Source organism: Thalassophryne amazonica, chromosome 16 (genome assembly GCF_902500255.1).
Source record: "Thalassophryne amazonica chromosome 16, fThaAma1.1, whole genome shotgun sequence".
Lineage (NCBI taxonomy): Eukaryota > Metazoa > Chordata > Actinopteri > Batrachoidiformes > Batrachoididae > Thalassophryne > Thalassophryne amazonica.
Window position 1 is genome coordinate 74880481 of NC_047118.1, and position 22572 is coordinate 74903052.

General features: G+C 39.2%; 1 protein-coding gene across 1 annotated transcript in view; it reads right to left on the minus strand.

Annotated features, from left to right (window-relative positions):
* Positions 1–2649: 2649 nt before the first annotated feature.
* Positions 2650–22572, minus strand: part of spns1 (spinster homolog 1 (Drosophila)) — a 47905-nt gene continuing 27982 nt past the window's right edge. Inside the window, exons 11-13 of the mRNA XM_034190064.1 lie at positions 15666–15764; positions 4849–5017; positions 2650–3768 (exon numbers count right to left, since the gene is read on the minus strand). Coding sequence (XP_034045955.1) covers positions 3689–3768; positions 4849–5017; positions 15666–15764 — 348 coding nt within the window. The 3' untranslated portion in view covers positions 2650–3688. The remainder of the gene's footprint in view (positions 3769–4848; positions 5018–15665; positions 15765–22572) is intronic.

Below are 22572 nucleotides of genomic sequence, written 5' to 3' on the forward strand. Positions count from 1 at the left end.
TAATAAAAGACTAACTATTAACAATACCGGTAATAATAAAAATAATTATAATATTAACAGTGTGTATATGATAACAAGAACCTAAACAATTTATAAATACACTCAACAAAAATATAAATGCAACACTTTTGGTTTTGCTCCCATTTTGTATGAGATGAACTCAAAGATCTAAAACTTTTTCCACATACACAATATCACCATTTCCCTCAAATATTGTTCACAAACCAGTCCAGATCTGTAATAGTGAGCACTTCTCCTTTGCTGAGATAATCCATCCCACCTCACAGGTGTGCCATATCAAGATGCTGATTAGATACCATGATTAGTGCACAGGTGTGCCTTAGACTGCCCACAATAAAAGGCCACTCTGAAAGGTGCAGTTTTATCACACAGCACAATGCCACAGATGTCGCAAGACTTGAGGGAGCGTGCAATTGGCATGCTGACAGCAGGAATGTCAACCAGAGCTGTTGCTCGTGTATTGAATGTTCATCTCTTTACCATAAGCCGTCTCCAAAGGCGTTTCAGAGAATTTGGCAGTACATCCAACCAGCCTCACAACCGCAGACCACATGTAACCACACCAGTCCAGGACCTCCACATCCAGCATGTTCACCTCCAAGATCGTCTGTGACCAGCCACTCGGACAGCTGCTGAAACAATCGGTTTGCATAACCAAAGAATTTCTGCACAAACTGTCAGAAACCGTCTCAGGGAAGCTCATCTGCATGCTCGTCGTCCTCATCGGGGTCTTGACCTGACTCCAGTTCGTCGTCGTAACCGACTTGAGTGGGCATATGCTCACATTTGCTGGCGTTTGGCACGTTGGAGAGGTGTTCTCTTCATGGATGAATCCCGGTTCACACTGTTCAGGGCAGATGGCAGACAGCGTGTGTGGCGTCATGTGGGTGAGCGGTTTTCTGATGTCAATGTTGTGGATCGAGTGGCCCATGGTGGCGGTGGGGTTATGGTATGGGCAGGCGTCTGTTATGGACGAAGAACACAGGTGCATTTTATTGATGGCATTTTGAATGCACAGAGATACCGTGACGAGATCCTGAGGCCCATTGTTGTGCCATACATCCAAGAACATCACCTCATGTTGCAGCAGGATAATGCACGGCCCCATGTTGCAAGGATCTGTACACAATTCTTGGAAGCTGAAAATGTCCCAGTTCTTGCATGGCCGGCATACTCACCGGACATGTCACCCATTGAGCATGTTTGGGATGCTCTGGACCGGCGTATACGACAGCGTGTACCAGTTCCTGCCAATATCCAGCAACTTCGCACAGCCATTGAAGAGGAGTGGACCAACATTCCACAGGCCACAATTGACAACCTGATCAACTCTATGCGAAGGAGATGTGTTGCACTGCATGAGGCAAATGGTGGTCACACCAGATACTGACTGGTATCCCCCCCAATAAAACAAAACTGCACCTTTCAGAGTGGCCTTTTATTGTGGACAGTCTAAGGCACACCTGTGCACTAATCATGGTGTCTAATCAGCATCTTGATATGGCACACCTGTGAGGTGGGATGGATTATCTCAGCAAAGGAGAAGTGCTCACTATCACAGATTTAGACTGGTTTGTGAACTATATTTGAGGGAAATGGTGATATTGTGTATGTGGAAAAAGTTTTAGATCTTTGAGTTCATCTCATACAAAATGGGAGCAAAACCAAAAGTGTTGCGTTTATATTTTTGTTGAGTGTATATTAAGACAGTAAATTAACATATAATTACAAAGATCAAGCGGGCAGCATGTACATATGGAGAATATCTCTGCTTCCTCTGTCTTTTCTGCCATTTTCTCTGTTTAAGACACTCTTAGTCTTCTTAAAAGTCCTTCTCCCTCCTCTTACAAGTTTGGCACCTTAGGAGCTCTCTTAAGGCCTAAGGTGCTTTGCAGGCAACTTTCACCTTACCAAGGGAAAATTCTAAGAAATGTCTATGAATTTGAGGAATTTTAAGATTTTTCTTAGAATGACATCATTAGGAGCTGTTTTTAGCCTGAGGCTGATTCGTGGATACGGTGTTTACTGTTGGGATTAGCAACATTACTGCACGTCTGCATCTTGATTTGTCAAAATCCAGCACTGTGAACCCTGTATGAATGTGTATTTACCTGACAGAGATCCTGATCCAGATCCACACTGGTTTTCTGTATGACTGACAGGTTTCTTCAAAGATCATCTGACTATTTTTACAGATGTCAATCAAAATATTTCTACATAAAAGAAAGTCAAAACAGACCCAAAATCAACAGCGGATTTAAGGTTTCATTGGGATGTTTAGTTTAGATGATCTAAAAAACATTGTGATTCACTGTGCTCATGATCAGTCACCAGTGGCCAGGCCCAAACTAATCAGATAATTATATCAATAATCAATCATCATTTAATGCTTTACTAAATTTCAAGAAATCTCACATAGGAAATGGTGTTAAAATGAAATGTAAAACCATACTGAGCAGTAGCCTGGGTCCATATCACAACAATCTTGTTTTTTCTTTAAACTATAAAATTATTACTTTTACATCACAAAAATGACAGAACACACACAATTAGAAAATTCCTACAGCATAATCACAACTTATTTATTTTTCATACAAAATTGCACAAATTATACTTGTAAGATTAACTGTCCAAAATCTAAGTACATTCAATGATTAAATTAAGCAACAACACAGCAATTCATCATTTGAGATGCTTTTGCTTTTAATTATCAAAATAGTTGCAAATTTTCTGTTGAATGACAAATTAATAAACAGTTTCAGGTCTTATTTTCAAATTTTATTAATGAACAAGTCACTGAGTCTCGGGTGGTTGTCAGACCTCAGCCTTGACAATGTCCATCTAAGAAGCTCATCTTAAGATTCATGTAACTTTAAACCGTACCTGCTCCTAATTTCCTTCATGCATGTGTTAGGACTATTCCCTACAACAATCCCACACATATCCAGCAGGGGGCAGACAAGCATAGTCATAAGCAAAACAAAAACTTTTGACTTTTGGATTGATCTGCCACATCAAAATTAACCAAACTTGAATCAGCTTATCCTCCATATGTGACCTTTTAATGCAGAGATTTTAAAAATGACAGTATTTAATTTGGGTTATCGCGTAAACCTGATGAGATTTGAATTGTATCTGCCGAGACTTTTATAAAAGCCCAGGACAAATTCTGAGCATCTTACACTGACAGCTGGTCGCATTCCCAAATAAAAACTGTTTTGAGGTCAAGATTTTGTTTTCTGGGTCAGATGACATCACAGCCTGTTACATGACTGCTGCCTAACAGCCAAATCAGAGCCAACCTCTTCACTTACGAAAAAACAAAGTGTTTCCTGTCTTTTGGGGGGGAATAAACTGTTATTGGCTCTTTGTTATAACATGGGATCACTGAGGTAAAATTTTAACTGTTACCAGGGGGTCGTGTCAGTAAAAACCACTGAAAGGTTTGAAAACTGTTTGACCTCCAGAGTAGCTTCACACCCGCTCTGCAAACATTTCCAGAAAGTGTTGCTACCAAGCCTCCAAAAACGAGAGCAGTTACTGAAAGCACCCGTGACAAAAATATTAAAAAATAAAGTTTATCCTAAAAACATTCTGCACAGCAGACAGTGTGCAAAGTCCATAAAATCTAAATTAATAAAATAAAACAAGGAGGGATGAGCAGGTTTCACTGGTCTTCAGACAAGAACGGTGGATACTGGCACTTTGGTGACTGCCCACTTTTTGGTACCACAATCGGTTCTTCATCTGGAAACAGAGAATAAAGCATTTTGTTCTTTCTGCCTCTTCTCAGCTGAAAACAAAAATCACACTTCATTTGACAGTTTAATTTAGTTTAAGTCATTGAAAGCCAGCATCTTAATCTTGATCCAGGACATTCCCAAACCCAGACCTGCGATTCCTAGTTTAGTCTCAAGTGCTGCAATCAGGGTATCGATTCCACAAAAATGACATCATCAGCAAAGTCAAGGACAGTAAACCTTGCCTTGCCAACAAAACATCTAAGCTGCTGGTTTCCATATCTCAGGCCAACAGCCAGTCAATGAACAGTGCAAGAGGAAGAACACATCCCTGAGGAATGCCTGGTTTCATTAGGAACATGATGTCCAACAACTTGCTGGGGATCATGCAAATCCTCAGGAAGTTCAGGAGTGCAGGCTGATTATCTGAAAATCAACACAGGCTGCAAAGAAGCCCTGCTGATATTCACACTTGCTCAATGAATACTCGCAGAGCTAGAATGTGGCTGATGGTTGATGTTTTGGATGTGAATACAGACTGTTCTAGTGGCTAAGAGCTACACAACTAGTTCTGCATCCTAATAAGAAAAATCCTTGGAAGCACCTTCTTCAGCACAGACAGCACTGTATTACCTGCAGTTACTGCCCCACCCTTTCCTTTCCACTGTGGAACAAGTCCTTTCTTCCAGTCTGTCTCCCAAATGAACTCAGATTGTTACCAAAGCCAGGAGAACAGCATCTCCACCTGCCTGATGAAGCTCAGTCCTGATACCACAGACGCCTGCAGCTTTACCTGCCCTCATTTCATCACCTTGACAATCTTACAGAGATTCTGTGGTTCACAGCTAACTGGAGAATCAGCTTCAAGAACCTTGGTACCACAGATGTCCAACAGGTACGATCATCAAGACCGTGGTGTCACCTTCAATGATTAGGGCAACACAATGTATCACGTGCTACATCCAGACCGTGTGCCTCAGAACCAAACTGGTGCTGAAGCCTAGATCTGCTGGTCTTCAACAGACACTCTCTCCAAAGAGCAACAAACTAAACAGAATTAAAATTTGTAGGAAACAGTCCAACTCACCTGAAGCAATGTAGTTCTCAGCGAGTTGACGGTCTCTTTCAATGAAGAGGGCAGTGGCTAGGAAGAAAGCCCCTCCCACTACCGACACAAAGGCGCAGAGGAGCAGCGCGAGCTGCAGCGAGCGGAAATGCCAGAGAAAAGAGTCCGCTCTCCTCAGTCTGTCTGAAAGCTGAAACGGCAAGAAGCCAGAAGACCAATCAGACATCAGTTTTGTGAAATGTTTTCTACTTCCCGTGTTACTGCTTGAGTCGACCGCTCGTCACCACTACATCTCCCAACCAACAGGACACAGCTCATGGTTTGGAAAAACTTAACAAAAAATAAATAAATAAAACAACATCAAATGGCTCCAACACCAACTAAACCTACAAAGTCTCATTTTGTATTGAAATATAAGAAACCACACCATCTGTTTCTCCTGTGAACACTCTGAAAATTCACTTTGTGTTGAAATCTAGTTATTATAAGGTACTTTACTTTCAGTGGCATGTCACTAAATTACAGGTAATTTTTTGAGGTCCACAAAACACCATACGAAAGGTCCCAAGAAATCCCATCATGGAAAATGTCTAATTTACATAAATTAAATTGATAGTTTGAAGTTTCTTTGCTGTGAAGTGACGTATTTGAGTGATTTGAAATTCTAGAATGTTTTTTTTGGACACAGATTCATTTGGATTACTGCAAAATTTGATTGGCCGAATAATTCATTTGTATAAATTAAATACGGTTGATAAATGACTAATGTACCACTTCTTTGCTTTCATGTGACATATGAGAACTTTACTATTCTAGAACAGGGTTTCTGGACATTGGGATTCATTTGAGGCTCTTTAATTTGGCTTGGGAAATAGCACCTTACATTAATGTAAATATAGAGTATTCCCTAATTATGCTTCCATGACATTCCTAATTAAATACCATGACAAATGTTTTGGCTTATAATTCAAGGAAAGAATGACAAAGTTTACTGAAATATCTTTACTATATATGAACATTTTACCTAAAAAATAAACTACAGTGGAACTTCCGGGTGAGCGCTTCAAGATGGCGGTCTAGAACCTCGACGGTCCTGATCAGATGTTAGAAAAACTCCACAAAACTCGATAAATTGACTTTGTACATGTTTATAATGACATATTATGTGTGGAGTTAGATCAAAGAAGAGACAAGGGGGTCCAAAAAACGACAGCCAAGCGAAGATTAATTCTTCAAACGCTGAGGACCAGATAAGCACGATGCAGGCCATACAGCCAGACGAAGGAAGCGAGCTAACTACTGCTAAAGCCTTACAGAATTTATGCGGTAATATAAAAGAAATGCAAAATGACATTAACGTAATGAAGAGGGATATCAAACAAGATTTGAGTAACTTCAAGGCTGAAGTGAATCAGAAGCTGGATGAGGTGAGCGCGGATATTCGCAACCAGAGCTCAAGGCTAACAGAGTTGGAACAACGTGTGGACGATCTCGAGACAGTGAACATGGATCTGAGGGACACACTGCTCGACTGTCTTAAACAGCAAAAAACACTTCAGGACAAAGTTACCGACTTAGAAGGGAGATCGCGCCGCAACAATATCCGCATTTACGGTGTTAAAGAAGGGGCCGAAGGGAGCGCTATGTTAACGTTCATGACAGCATTCCTAAAAGAACAACTCTCCCTGAAGGAAGACCTCGATCTACAGATACAGAGAGCACACCGGTCATTAGGTCCGAAACCCCGGGATAATACGGTAACAAGATCTATCTTGGTCAATTTTTTCACCTATGGCATGAAAGAGAAGATATTAAAAGCGGCATGGGAAAAAAAGATAACCTTTGAGGGCAACAGGATCGCATTTGCACATGACCTGCCGACAGAAGTAAACAACAAGCTTAAAGAATATAAGCACATCAAGAAGATCCTCAAAGAGGCAAAGATTCGTTTTCAAACACCGTACCCGGCTAAGATGAGGATCCACTGGGAAGAAGGTCCATGTTTGTACAAGGATGCGACGGAGGCGGCTGAGGACATGAAGAAAAGGGGATACTCCGTACAAGTGCCAAGCCCGAGAGATGAGGATGGGCCTCGACTTTCCAGAGACACACACTGGAACAAAGTGAGCTGTTCACACATTGATCGCGCCCGCGAGAAACTCCGTGAATTCCAACGACAGCAAGTATAATCTGTTTAACAATGAGACCTACTTAATGTCATCTGAATATTTATAACTAGAAGACTATGTCTCGTTGACCCCCTGTCAACTAAAGTTTTTAGTGATGATCAGGATAAATAAATAACTGTTTGCTATGCTTAAAGGAGAAGGAACACTGTTTCAAGAGGAAAAGGAGACCCTAGCATGGATGGGATTATCTCTCCTACAAGACTGGATAGGACGTACTGGGTGGATAGGGCAGAACGAGGCCCTAAGGTTGGAAGTCTTTATTTCATTCTTATTTTTGTTTTTTTTTACTTTTACTTGTTCCACGTTCAAATGGTTTTTGTTCTTATTGTGTAGTCGGTGTAAGTAAACAGGTGTACGGGTATGACTAATAATAATTTTAGAGCAGCTTCATGGAACATTAATGGTATGAACAACCCTATTAAGAGGAGTAGAGTAATGTCCAAAATAAAAAAGGAGAAAATTCAAATTATGTTCCTCCAGGAAACTCATTTGTCTCAAACAGAACACGAGAAATTAAAAAAATATGGATTTAGAAACACTTACTACAGTTCTTATAAATCAGAGAGCAAAAGAGGGGTAGCGGTTTTAATACATAATTATCTGCATTTCGAATTTATTAAACAAAAACGGGACAGCGAAGGCAGGTATATAATGGTGCAGGGAAAAATAGAGGATAAATTGACTACTCTCCTCTCCGTTTATTTTCCACCACACTATGATCAGCACTTCCTGGGTAAAATCCTAGAAATAATATCCTCTGAATCACAAGGTATATTAATATGCGCAGGTGACTTTAACACAATATTGAATGCAAATGATACAACCAACAATAAGAGGACAGTCACACCACAGGGTAAGCTGTTAAAGAAGGGCTTGGACGATTTACATTTACTGGATGTATGGCGGGAGATACATCCATTTGAAAAAGATTTTACCTACTTTTCCCCCCCTCATGCAGTATACTCAAGGATAGATCTCTACTTGGTATTCAGGAATGATAGACATAGAATAGAAAGCTGCGATATAGGTACCAGGGATATATCAGATCATTCACCAATTTATTTAAAGCTTCATCTTGACAATAGACCTAAAAAGACAATATGGAGATCAAACACAAGCTTATTAAATAATAAAAAAGTTATAAAAGAGGTCAAAGCAGAAATAAAAAAATTTTTACAGCTAAATGACAACGAACAAGTTAACCCTAATATTTTATGGGACACTTTAAAAGCTGTTATAAGAGGGAAATTTATATAATTGAGTACAGCTATTAAGAGGGCAAAAGAAAAACAACTTAATGATTTGGAAAACATTAAAAAATTTGGAAAGTGAACATATTAGGAATCAATCTACTCAGACCCTTGATTTAATTCGACAGATAAAGACAAAAATTTCAGATATCCATAAAGAAGAGGAGGAAAAGAAATATAAATTCTTGAAACAAACATACTACGAAACAGGACCAAAGGCAACAAAATTACTGGCTAGGAAAATCCGCAAAAAACAAATGCAACAGTCAATACACACAATAGTAGATCCCAGCACAAACAACCTTGAAGGAATAGATAAAGCATTTCAAACTTATTACAAAATTGTATATACACAGCCCGAACAAAGAAATTTAGAAGAGGTTAAAACATTTCTAAATTCATTAGACTTACCATCAATTGGAGAAAAGCAGAATGAAAGTTTAATTAAACCAATTGACAAGAAGGAGCTGAAAATGATGTTGAGAAAACTAAAAAATAATAAAACACCAGGTACAGATGGCCTGCCAGCCGAGTGGTATAAAATGTTTGAAGAAGAATTATTACCGGTATTATTAAAATCACTGAACTGGACACTAAAGAAAATGACTATACCACCTTCATGGTCAGAGGCGATTATCACAGTTATACCTAAGGAAGGCAAGGACAAAACACTGTGCAGCTCCTATAGACCAATATCAATTTTAAATCAAGATTATAAATTATATGCACTAATAATATCCAACAGACTGAATTTATTTTTTTCGGAATTGATTGAAGAAGATCAGACCGGATTCGTTACTGGTCGACAAACTCAGGATAACATAAGACGCTCTCTACATATAATTCACCACATTCAGGCAAAAAAAGAGAAAGCAGTACTGGTTAGTTTAGATGCTGAAAAAGCCTTTGACTGTGTTAGCTGGGAATATTTATTCTTAGTTCTGAAACGTTTCGGTTTTTCTGAAAGCTCAATGAATAGCATCAAAACATTATACTCAGCACCCACAGCAAGAATAAAGATAAATGGACGTTTAACAGACCGAATAAAGCTGGAGAGATCCACTCGTCAGGGCTGCCCATTATCTCCTACTTTATTTGCTTTATATATAGAGCCACTAGCCCAGGCTATAAGAGGAAATAACAATATTCAAGGCTTAGAAATAAATTCAAGAGAACACAAAATAGCACTATATGCAGATGATGTTATTTTATACCTCTCGAATCCAGAACAATCCATTCGGGCCCTCTTAGACCTATTAGACACATTTAGTAGTTACTCAGGATATAAACTAAATATAGGTAAAACCCAAATTATGACTTTTAACTATACACCTTCAAAAGAGAATAAAAATAGAATCACAGTAGACTGGTCTAAGAAAGCAATTAGATACTTGGGAGTATGGCTTACTCACAATTTAGGAGATTTATATAGGAAAAACTATGACGATGTAAATAGGAAGATTAAGGAAGACCTCACACAATGGACAACATATATATTAGATCTTAGAGCAAGAACAGAGGTGATAAAGATCTCGATACTGCCCAGGTTATTATATTTATTTATGTCATTACCTGTTAAAATTCCTCAATCGCAGTTTCATGAGTGGGATAAACAAATATCCAGATTTATTTGGAAAGGTCACAGACCTAGAGTTAAATACTGTACACTGAAGATCAAAAAAGAAAAAGGAGGACTTTCTCTTCCTAGCCTACACGACTATTATCTTGCGGCCCAACTTAGGGCAGTTATACTGTGGTGTGATGACACAAATGAGGCTAGATGGAAAGAAATAGAAAGGAAAAACGGAGATATTCCAATACAAGCTTTGATTGGCGATTATAAATTGGCGGAGGCATGTAAAAAAGATTTAAGTCCGCTGGTTTCTTTTACATTATCGATTTGGTTCGGGGTGGTGAAAAAATTAAAATGTGGGATCAGATAAGAGTTTTAAGATGGGCTGCATTCGACTCAAAGTTCATACCTAACCAAATGGACTCAACATTTAAAAACTGGTCTTATAAAGGTATAACTGCATACTGTAAATTATTAAATAAGAATGCCATGCCGAGTTTCCAAAATTTACAACAGAAATTTAATATAGAAAACAGAGATTTTTTTTTTAGGTACTTACAGCTACGTCAATACTTACTTACAAAAGTGGTGAAGATAACAGAATATAATGAGATAACGCGTTTGGCTACACAGACATACCACAATCAATGCAAATCGATCATTTCTAAACTCTACCAAGGTCTATTGAATGGCAACTGTAAATCAACAGATTATATTAAAAGAAGATGGGAGAAAGAACTAGATAAGAATATTTCAGATGAACAATGGGAAAATACGTGTAAATCAGCAATGTCTACCTCTTGTTCTTCTTATTGGAGGGAATTTTGTTGGAAATGTTTGGTCCGATTTTTCATAACCCCAAAACAACAAAGGAGAAATTCGGGAGCTGTTAAGTGTTGGAGAGACTGTGGGGACATGGAGGCCAACCACACCCACATTTTTTGGTCCTGCTCAAAAATTGCTGGATTTTGGAACAGTGTCATACTAGAAATTGAACGGATTATGGATTTAGAACTGTTGCAACCCATGTCGACATTATTATTAGGAGACCTCCCAGAGGAAATTACAAAAAATGACAGATATCTAATTAGAATGATGGGAGCTGCTGCCAAAAAAATGATTACCCAAAAATGGCTTCACCCAGATCCACCAACGTTGGAAGATTGGCTGAGAAAACTTGAAGAAACTCGTAAGATGGAAAGACTAACATATATGCTTAGACTACAACCAGATCTCTATGTAAGAAGGTGGGGGAAATGGCCTAATTTACATGGATCTGATGAATGATTGATCTTAAGCTCCTTCCAAATGTCATATAAATTACTGTTCATAAAACTTAAGTTTTTGCTAATGTTCATCCCTGACTTCTGTTTATATCATTCATCGGATAGATTATGTTACAATAGCCGACTGTTAATATGTTTTGTCATTGTGAAATTGTTATGAAATGTTTGTATAATCAATTGTGAAACCTAATAAAAATCAAAAGTATTAAAAAAAAATAAAATAAACTACAGCAAACCTTAACACTTTTGCCTTTAATTACAGACAATCTGAAATAAAGCACACTCTAACACAACGTTATGTTCAACCAGGTCGGTCAACATCAGACTCATCAGTGAAATCTGGCAGCTGTGAGTTAGAACTTGTACTGCAGAATTTCCATGAGTGACAGAGCAAGACACGTCATACTTTCGACTTTCTTGTGATGCAATCCTTTGTGCATTTGCAGCATATGACACCTAGCAGTCCTGATGGTGCTGCAGGCAGATCTGTCTGTACTGGCCGACATTCCTCTTCAGCTATATGCCGACCCCACTCTGCTGGCTTCAGATCACCACCTGTGCCTGACCACTCGATTACTTTCACACTGTGGTACTTTGCAGCTGCAGAGGTTTGTGGTTGAGTTTGTGGTTTCACATGTGATGTACTCTGCAATCTTAATAAAAAATAAATGGAATAGTCTTACATCAAGTCCTTTCTCAACATCTCCGCCATACAGCCTTTCCCTTTGTACCCGCCACAATGTCTTGTGTCTCTTCTAATTGATAAAACACCCTCACTGTTTACAGAACAGATCACTCTTAGACTTCTTTGGTGCCAAACCCTTACCCAGTCCAAATAGGTGAGCGGTTGTGCCACAGCCCAGTACTGCACAAACAAAGAGCAAGTGATGACAAACATCAGGACCAAGACATTCTTTGGCTTGTTTTATGCAGCATACTCTCTTTTTGATGAAGGTTTAGGCTCAGGTGCCAGAAACAACTCATGTACCTCCATTTGGACAAACAGGTCTGTGTCATCTCCAATAGAATAGTGTTTAGCAGAGTAAACAGATGTTTTGCTTGATCTCTCCAGCATCCAGCCCCTTCCACTTTGTCACTAAGATGATGTATCAATCTTTGTCTGTTGGCCTGATTGCTCAGGAATATTATTCCACCAGCAAAGTGCACAACCACTCCTGCACATGTCCTTGTTCTTGTCAGATATGTGGAATTCTCTGTTGCCGGATCATCTCTATAGCCATCCAAGATTGGCAGCAGCACCACACCTCTGTATCACATAGCTAACATATAGCTGACTCACACAGCCATATGTGGAACCTCTTGGCCATGGTCTGTGATGAAGTAAGCCCTGGTACCACCGAATAATGAAGGATGAATAATGAGCCACGTAGCATGTTTTTTTTTTTTTTTTTTAGGGTATGAGTCCAGTTATTCAACAAACTTGGGAGAATAGTGGCTCAGAGGCAGAATATTCAGCTAACAAGGCTCATCTCTGAGCGTGGCGCTAATTTCAAGAAGTTCAAAATTTAGCAAACAACAGCGTGGGGCAGTTTGTGTACAAGGTACAGTGGTCCCTCACTATAACGCAGTTCACCTTTTGCGGCCTCACAGTTTTGCGGATTTTTTTTAGTGCAATTTTGCATGCTTTTTTTTTTTTTTTAACAGAGCATTGTGTTCTGCGTCCTTATCAGGCGGGCCGGTCGCGGCACCGGTCAGCATCATGGCAATTGCTCTCACTGCCTCCGATGCGCTTATTGAATCTGCAGGCTCGGTAAACGCAGCAGCGGGCCACTCACACCACCGTCCTGTCTGCTGTGCAACAGGTCCAGAGACTACGCTCACTGTTTTGATGCGGATGTTGATCGCAGCTGCAGAGCTCCGTGGCCATGGAGAGAGGACTTGGATTCTTTGCGGGTCCCACATCCGTACCTCCAGAGGCAGAGAGTGAAGGGAGAGTTCTGCATGTGTCTGTTTATAATCTTCTCGTTCAGAAGAAAAAAAGAGTGTTTACACAGGAGAGAAAAGTGAGAAAATGTTAATGCCTGTTTGAGAAAAGTGTATAAAGTGTGTAGTGAGGGGTTTTACAGCCTTAAAAGATCTAAAATAAATGCAAAAGTTGAGCGATTGGGGGAGAAGGGCCTTAGTTAGTGAGGTGACCAAGAACCTGATGGTCACTCTGTCAGAGCTCCAACATTCCTGTCTGTAGAGAGGAGAACCTTCCAGAAGAACAATCATCTCTGCAGCAATCCACCAATCAGGCCTGGATGGTAGAGTGTCCAGACGGAAGCCGCTCCTTAGTAAGAGGAACATGTCAGCACACCTGGAGTTTGTCAAAAGCCACCCGAAGGACTCTCAAACCATGAGAAACAAAATTCTCTGGTCTGCTGAGACAAAGATTGAAGTCTTTGGCATGAATGCCAGGCGTCATGTTTGGAGGAAACCAGCCACCATCCCTACAGTGAAGCATGGTGGTGGCAGCATCATGCTGTGGGGATGTTTTTCAGCAGCCGGAACTGGGAGACTAGTCAGTATTGAGGGAAAGATAAATGCAACAATGTACAGAGACATCATGGATGAAAACCTGCTCCAGAGCGCTCTTGACATCAGACTGGGGCGACGTTCATCTTTGAGCAGGACAATAACCCTAAGCACACAGCAAAGATATCAAAGGAGTGGCTTCAGGACAACTCTGTGAATGTCCTTGAGTGGCCCAGCCAGAGCCCAGACCTGAGTCTGATTGAACATATCTGGAGAGATCGGAAAATGTCTGTGCACCGATGCTCCCCATCCAACCTGATGGAGCTTGAGAGATGCTGCAAAGAGGAATGGACAAAATTGCCCAAAGATAGGTGCACCAAGCTTATGGCAACATATCCAAGAACACTTGAGGCTGTAATTGCTGAAAAAGGTGCATCAACAAAGTACTGAACAAAGGGTGTAAATACTTACGTACGCGTGTTTACGTAGTTTTTTTATTTTTAATAAATTTGTAAAAATTTCAAAAAACCTTTTTCATTTTATCATTATGGAGCGTTGTGAGTAGAATTTTGAGGGGGAAAAAATTAATTTACTCCATTCTGGAATAAGGTTGTAACATCACAAAATATGGAAAAAGTGAAGCGCTGTGAATACTTTACAGATGCACAGGATGGCAGCCATATTGGATTTATGCAAATTATGAATATTTCCCATGTAGGGATTTCTTGGGATTTTTAGTGTACTGTTTTGGGGAGCTCATAGAAATGCACTGTGGGTAAAATAAATAAATGAAAATGAAAAATAAGAGTGCTCTGAGAGCACAATATCTCCGGCTGGCAAATGCCGCTTTGGTACAAGTGCTTGCTACATTCTGATAACATTCCATAGTATGTGATAGTTGATTTCAGAATGCAGACACCAACTCATGAGTCTAGATTTGTAAATCAAGGGCCATAACTCGTGAAAAAAAAAAAAAAAAAAAAAAAAAAACTGACCCAAGTCAAACAATATGATAATATGCATATTACCAACCTATAACAAGTACTTGTACCAAATTTTACAAAATTCCTTAAGGGAATTGTTAAGCAAAAGGCCACTGATGTCGGTGGATTGAATCATTTCTTAACGATTCTTAAAAGGAATCGATTTTTGATACCCATCTCTACAGCTGAAGTTCAGCTGAGTTTATTTAACTCAATGCAGCCAACACCAGCATATATAATATAGCGGAGTCCTTGGATCCTCAAACAGCATGCTGGAAAACTGAATTTCCCAGTGTGTCCTGGCATCTTTTTTCTTTATTTTTAGCCCATGTGGGTCAAAACTGAAAATAGTTTCCAGCGAAGGTGAAATTTGATCATAAAGGTGATCTAAAGATTCTGAATACTTTAAATACTAATGAACAAAATTATAGTGGTGCCAAAGAAAATCCTTTTTTTTATTAATTAAATGGTAAAAAGGACCTACCAAGGGTCTTCAACTCCAGTACTTGTGGGTCGGTGTCCTGCAACTTTTAGATGTGTCACTGCTTCAACCCACCTGAGTCAGTTAATGAGGTCATTAGCAGCACTCTGGAGAACTAGACTGCATCCTGAGGAATGTAATTCAGCCATTTGATTCAGGTGGGTTGGACCAGGAACACATCTAAAAGGTGCAGGAGACCGGCCCTCGAGGACTGGAGTTGAAGACCCCTGACCTACACCTGTAAGCAAACAAAAAGAACAGAAGTAGTGGGAAACTCACTGTCTAGCTTAGCACAGAAAGGAAGTAGAGGGAAGGGAAGCACAGCACAGAGACGATAAGCATGAATAAAACCACGACTGGTAGACAAATGAGGCTTCATGAAGCATTTGCTACATTTGTTAGTCCACTAAAGGTCAGTCTCTTTAAAAACAAACAAACAAAAACAATACACTTCATTTTGCTTCAAACGCTTTTGTGAAAAGCACTCAGCAAAGGCTTTCTGAATTTTCATTTGCCTACAAACTGATAAACGAGCACAGCACAGAATAATTTTATATGTGCGTGTGTGTATCAGTGTCTCCTGACAAATACAACATACCACTCCAATCAGGTACGGACTTCCTGCATCTCCCAATAGATGTGATACGACGATCTGCAGAGCCTCGGCTGTAGAGCGACGAGTCGGAACAACTACGTACTGAAAACATTTCCATTATAAGAACACGCTTCAAACAAACAGAAAACATTTAAAATGGTTACTGGGGGGGAAACAAACAAACAAACCGAAGAAATTTAGTGACACTATTTTAATTTCACAGTAATTCATTAGCAATGTTCTGTTGCTATTAAAATCACTATTTATAAAATGTGATGTGGAACAGCTAAACTAAAACAACAGAATAAACATCACAGCTGCATGGATGGCAAGCAAAGAGTTTGTTTTTGTTGTTGAGTCAAACACACTAAAATCAGAGAACTGTTGGGCTGACCTAAATAAGTGCATCAGTGATTGGCAAATGCATTAGTGCATTTTCTGGAGTATAAGTCGCACCGACTCAAAAATGCCTCAAAGAGGGGTAAAAACAAAGTATACAAGTTGCACTAGAGAATAAGTCGCATTTACCACTTCATTGCTGCATTATTTATTTATCAGGCACACACTGCGTTATGCTGCGTTTACACATAGGCAGGACGCGTTACGAATGTCATATTTGCGTCATTCTCGGCACATTCCTGACATTCTTAATGTGAGCTAACGCATCTGAATAGGTTTCTTAATAGTGTGTGTTGGTACGTGATATTCATGATTTTCGTGGAGCATGTTGTCAAAAACTCTTCCACGAATGTCACACACTACCCTCATTTCGCCTCATGTCGTGGAGGTCACAACTGAGCGTGCTGATCTGTCTTGATTAGTGGCGATCGTTAATAGTGCGTGATAGCGTTCTTCTCTGACGTGCGCACAATTAAACCCTGCTGCGCCGCATTCAGTTTCATTGCTGCAGTATGCTGAAGAAGGACAGTGATGCCAAGTCAGCTAAAAGTTTCATTCCAAAGCTCATCAGCGCGCTCCTGCAGATGTTCCACCTGCTGCATGTGTCTGATGTTTGGGAAAACGCGCGAGACGAGAGCCGTGTGGAGCCACACATCTAGATCTCTCAGTCTCCTCCTCCTTTCTGTGTCACTCCATGGCACAGAGCCCAACTAAGCTTCTGCTGTGGATTTTGAAAAGCAAACTGGAGCGATCTGAATTGTTCAACAAATGTTGAATGAATATGGGTGTGTGGAGATAATTTGCCTCATTCACAATGTGACAGAACGTAACAATGCACTGTTACGCACAATAACGCGGAACATTATTCTTGACCGTGCGTAATGGTTCCTGATAATTCGCCAGCAACACGTTCTATTAATCGTAACACGTGGTAACAGGTTGCAGCAGTTCCTGAGGACACCTGAAAGGGTAGTTGTAAAACAGCTAACTGATCATCTGCAGAGGAATGGTCTATTTGAAGAGTTTCAGTCAGGTTTTAGAATTCATCATAGTACAGAAACAGCATTAGTGAAGGTTACAAATGATCTTCTTATGGCCTCAGACAGTGGACTCATCTCTGTGCTTGTTCTGTTAGACCTCAGTGCTGCTTTTGATACTGTTGACCATAAAATTTTATTACAGAGATTAGAGCATGCCATAGGTATTAAAGGCACTGCACTGCGGTGGTTTGAATCATATTTATCTAATAGATTACAAGTTGTTCATGTAAATGGGGAATCTTCTTCACAGACTAAGGTTAATTATGGAGTTCCACAAGGTTCTGTGCTAGGACCAATTTTATTCACTTTATACATGTTTCCCTTAGGCAGTATTATTAGACATCATTGCTTAAATTTTCATTGTTACGCAGATGATACCCAGCTTTATTTATCCATGAAGCCAGAGGACACACACCAATTAACTAAACTGCAGGATTGTCTTACAGACATAAAGACATGGATGACCTCTAATTTCCTGCTTTTAAACTCAGATAAAACTGAAGTTATTGTACTTGGCCCCATAAATCTTAGAAACATGGTGTCTAACCAGATCCTTACTCTGGATGGCATTACCCTGACCTCTAGTAATACTGTGAGAAATCTTGGAGTCATTTTTGATCAGGATATGTCATTCAATGCGCATATTAAATATGTAGGACTGCTTTTTTGCATTTGCGCAATATCTCTAAAATTAGAAAGGTCTTGTCTCAGAGTGATGCTGAAAAACTAATTAATGCATTTATTTCCTCTAGGCTGGACTATTGTAATTCATTATTATCAGGTTGTCCTAAAAGTTCCCTGAAAAGCCTTCAGTTAATTCAAAATGCTGCAGCTAGAGTACTGACAGGGACTAGAAGGAGAGAGCATTATCTCACCCACATTGGCCTCTCTTCATTGGCTTCCTGTTAATTCTAGAATAGAATTTAAAATTCTTCATCTTACTTATAAGGTTTTGAATCATCAGGTCCCACCTTATCTTATGGACCTCATAGTACCATATCACCCCAATAGAGTGCTTCGCTCTCAGACTGCAGGCTTACTTGTAGTTCCTAGGGTTTGTAAGAGTAGAATGGGAGGCAGAGCCTTCAGCTTTCAGGCTCCTCTCCTGTGGAACCAGCTCCCAATTCAGATCAGGGAGACAGACACCCTCTCTACTTTTAAGATTAGGCTTAAAACTTTCCTTTTTGCTAAAGCTTATAGTTAGGGCTGGATCAGGTGACCCTAAACCATCCCTTAGTTATGCTGCTATAGACTTAGACTGCTGGGGGGTTCCCATGATGCACTGAGTGTTTCTTTCTCTTTTTGCTCTGTATGCACCACTCTGCATTTAATCATTAGTGACTGATCTCTGCTCCCCTCCACAGCATGTCTTTTTCCTGGTTCTCTCCCTCAGCCCCAACCAGTCCCAGCAGAGGACTGCCCCTCCCTGAGCCTGGTTCTGCTGGAGGTTTCTTCCTGTTAAAAGGGAGTTTTTCCTTCCCACTGTCGCCAAGTGCTTGCTCACAGGGGGTCGTTTTGACCGTTGGGGTTTTTCCGTAATTATTGTATGGCCTTGCCTTACAATATAAAGCGCCTTGGGGCAACTGTTTGTTGTGATTTGGCGCTATATAAATAAAATTGATTGGATTTGATCAGAAGATAAGACCTAAATAATGTTAATATAACAAGTGCAAAACGAGAGAAAAGTGCTTCTTTATGCCACTGAAGAGATGATCATACAGTGGCTTGCAAAGGTATTCAGCCCTTTGGTATTTTACGCATTTTAATTTGTTTATGGCGTTTCAAATACAAAATGGAAATCAGGCTTCTCAATATAAAAATTTCTAAAATTATCTTTCTTAGACTCAAACTGAAAATAAATCTGTACAATGTGATGTTGAGGGATTTCTTTCACCAAAGCATTAAATCTAGGCATGCATCTCAGATGCACCTTCTGGCAAACTGTAGCTGAAGTTTCAGGTCTTCTTTTTAATAAAACCCTCCTCTATACCACTTCATCATGAAGCTGTATAACTGTGGACAGTGGTGGGCATAAATAACCAAAAAATTAACTTCGATAACAGATAATCAGATAACTGAATAGTTATCTTTGATAAAGATAAAACGATAAACCATCCAAAAATGTATCGGAAGTTACAGATAACCAATAAATTCCAGTATTGTCTCTGGTACATTTGCAATTACTAATAAACTGAATTTGAGTTTTAACACCACGAATGTTGCTGGTAGCATCAAAAGTGACAACAGACCCAAACAATGAGCCCACACTTCTGTCTTTGAACATCTTGCCCCCTGCTGGAAGCTCTTGTTTACTACATGGCTTCCAGCACAGAAGCAAGCTGAGAGCAGCCACAAAGGCCAGCTCTCTACCCAATCACAACGCTCCAGTCAGGCGGAGGTCTTGGAAAATAAAGCAGTACTGACTTATGGTTTTGATTTATAAATAACATTAATACCTATAGAATATCTCCATTAATGTCAATTCTGTCATTTGTACAAAGTTAAAATATAACATATCTTTTAATGTTGAATAATGCACTAATTCTGAGGTTTTGTAACAAAGGAAAGTAAAGGATTCTGGGTAAAATGTACCTCTGCTAAACAATGATTGGTTCAGTCATTCATTATGTAAACCAACACGTTAATGTGACGTGTGTCCTGTGTTGGTGTTTACAGATAAATGTGCTTTTGTAAAATATTCCATTTTTTAGTTTGTAAAAACAGGCATTTTTACGAAGCCCTGGAAGTGTCATCGCAAAATGTTTTGCATGTGGAGCGAATGTGCGCTCATTTTATGATGTTGTGCGCACGTTTTATGATGATGTGCGCACGTTTTATGATGATGTGCACATGTTTTATTATATTGTAAAACGTGCACTCAATATTGTCTTGACACATAAATGTTGGCTCGCCGTGCTGTGAGAACTCAGTAACATTGAGAACTGCAATGAGGCGCTCTGATCACGCCGCACTTTAACCGCTGCACACAGACAACACCATTAACATTGCAACATAAAACTATTTTTATATTGGGCCTAAAACTCTCGTGATTATATTCTCTGGGTTTACAGACATTGTTATTGTGTTTATTTTATGTAAACATGCGAGAATCACAGGTTGTCTCTCTGTTATTTTCAATCAGAGCTGCTGTGAACTATAATTGCTTCCTGATCATGTCGTTCTGGGGGAAAGTGAAGTTTGCTCTTTACAACACTGTTTGTCCTCTTTGTTTGAGACTAATATATGTCTGAAATTTGGTTTGCGTTTATTAAATTCCATGCAGATTAAACATAAAAGACAGATTATTTGTTATAATTGTTTTAGCAAATTTTCAGGGTATCATGCATGCAGTCTCTTATTAACGTGACGAAAAGCATAAAAAATACATTTTTGTAGTATAATATTAATTTACAACTGTCATCGTGTTGATTCTCTATATGTTGTTTGTTTGACTGCAGCAACTCTTTGGCATGCAAGGGATTATGGGATATGTCAATAGGGCGAATGAACACTACTGGCCAATAGATGGCAATAGAGACCTTGAAAACTTACCAAAACAAAATTCCAGATAATCCGTGTCTGCTACATTTAAGATGCATGGAATTTAATAAACGCAGACACAATAATGTCTATAAACCCAGGGAATATATTCACGAGAGTTTTAGGCACTGGAGTTTAATGCTGTTGTCCGTAGAGCCTGATCAGAGTGTTTCAAATGCATTTCTCATGTCGTGAACGTACTGAGATTACCCTATCCTACCCATAATGCATTGCTGGGCACAGCATATATCCACACTAAAACCTTAAAAATTAGCACATTACTTTAAAATTAAAAATATATCTGATATTTTCACTTTATAAAACTTCAGACATGACATTAATTTAAATAACTCGTCCGACATTAGTTGACAAAGTTGAACCATAAGTTTAAAATGTATGCCTCTGGATGACTTGGGTGATATTGCCTGCGTACCAGTTTGGGGTTAAAAGAAATTAGGTTTTTTTGGGGGATCAGTTCTCCTTTGCCTGCAGAGGATAGAGCGGTTTCTTCTTAAAGCAGTTCTCTGTTTTGCAGAAGGTAGAACTACACATCAGCTACGAAACATTTAACAGGTAGGTGCTCAACTGATTTTAAGTTTTATAAATATTTGTAGCTGTTAAGCTTTATTTACCACGTTATCGGCATAAAAATAATCGGACAAAAATTTATCGCAAGATAATTAGTCCGATAAAGGTTTTTAAAGTTATCTAAAAAGATAATCCAATAATGAAAACATTATCTTCGATAATTATAGGTTATTGGATTATCGGAACTGTGCCCACCATTGACTGGGGATACAGAAATGCAAAACATGCACTATGCACAATTTCTCTAATCACAGCCACAGAAGCCTATAACTTCTTCTGGGTTGTCTGGGTGTCTTGGTGGCTTTCCTCACCCTTCTTCTTGCACAGTCACACAGTTTTTGAGAACTGTCTACTCCATGCAGATTTGCCATAGAGTGCCATACTGTTTGCATTTCTTCATAACTGATGTAATTAAAGTTCATGAAATATTTAGTGACTTGGAAATCCATCCCCTGACTTGTCTGAAGAAAACTGGCAAATAAACTTATTATTTACAGGTATTATACCAAAGGAGCTAATTACTTATGGAACCCATCTTCTTGGCTTTTATATTTTTAATTAATTTATATCAAGTTGTAGAGATTTACTTTCAGTTCAAGTCTAAGGAAGATCATTTTACAAATTTTTATAATGAGAAGCCTGATTTACTTTTTGCATTTGAAATGCCATAAACAACTTAAAATGCGTGAAATACCAAAGGGCTGAATACTTTTGCAAGCCAATGTATGTGAGGTAAATGTGTAATGCAATTAAATGTTTTTTCTTTTGTAGTACAATTTGTAAAAGATAAACTCACCGTTAATTTTCTTGAAAGCACTTTCAAGAGCTGTCCTTGTTGTTTAATATAGTCCAAATAAGTTTCAAAAATATAATAATTTTTCCCCGCTTTTTATTCAAGAGTGTGGTCTTCTAGGTTAAAAACAAAACAAAACTTTGTTTCCTAAGAACATTGTTCTTTCTCCTCCTTCTCCACTCTATGTCTTTATATTAGAAGGACGAGTAGGAGAAAGTAACCTCTGCTAATATATTAGCTTTTTGTGATTGCACGAAAGACTGGATTTTATTTAATTGTCTACCATAGTGTGGAGTCTGCCATTTTGGAATATTCGGGTTCCTCATTTAATATATCACACGTGACCCATTAACACAGTGCAGGCTCTGATGTTGGGAAAACTCTGATTTTGGTTGTGGAGATTTTCTGTATGTGGAACATTTCCCCAAAGTGACTGACAGTACAACAAAACAGTGAGTCCAGTGCAAACCCAGCTCACTATGGCATTTAGCGGTTATTGTTTATGTTCTGTTTCTCTGCTGTGCGTTGCAGCACCACGCGGGAACAGACA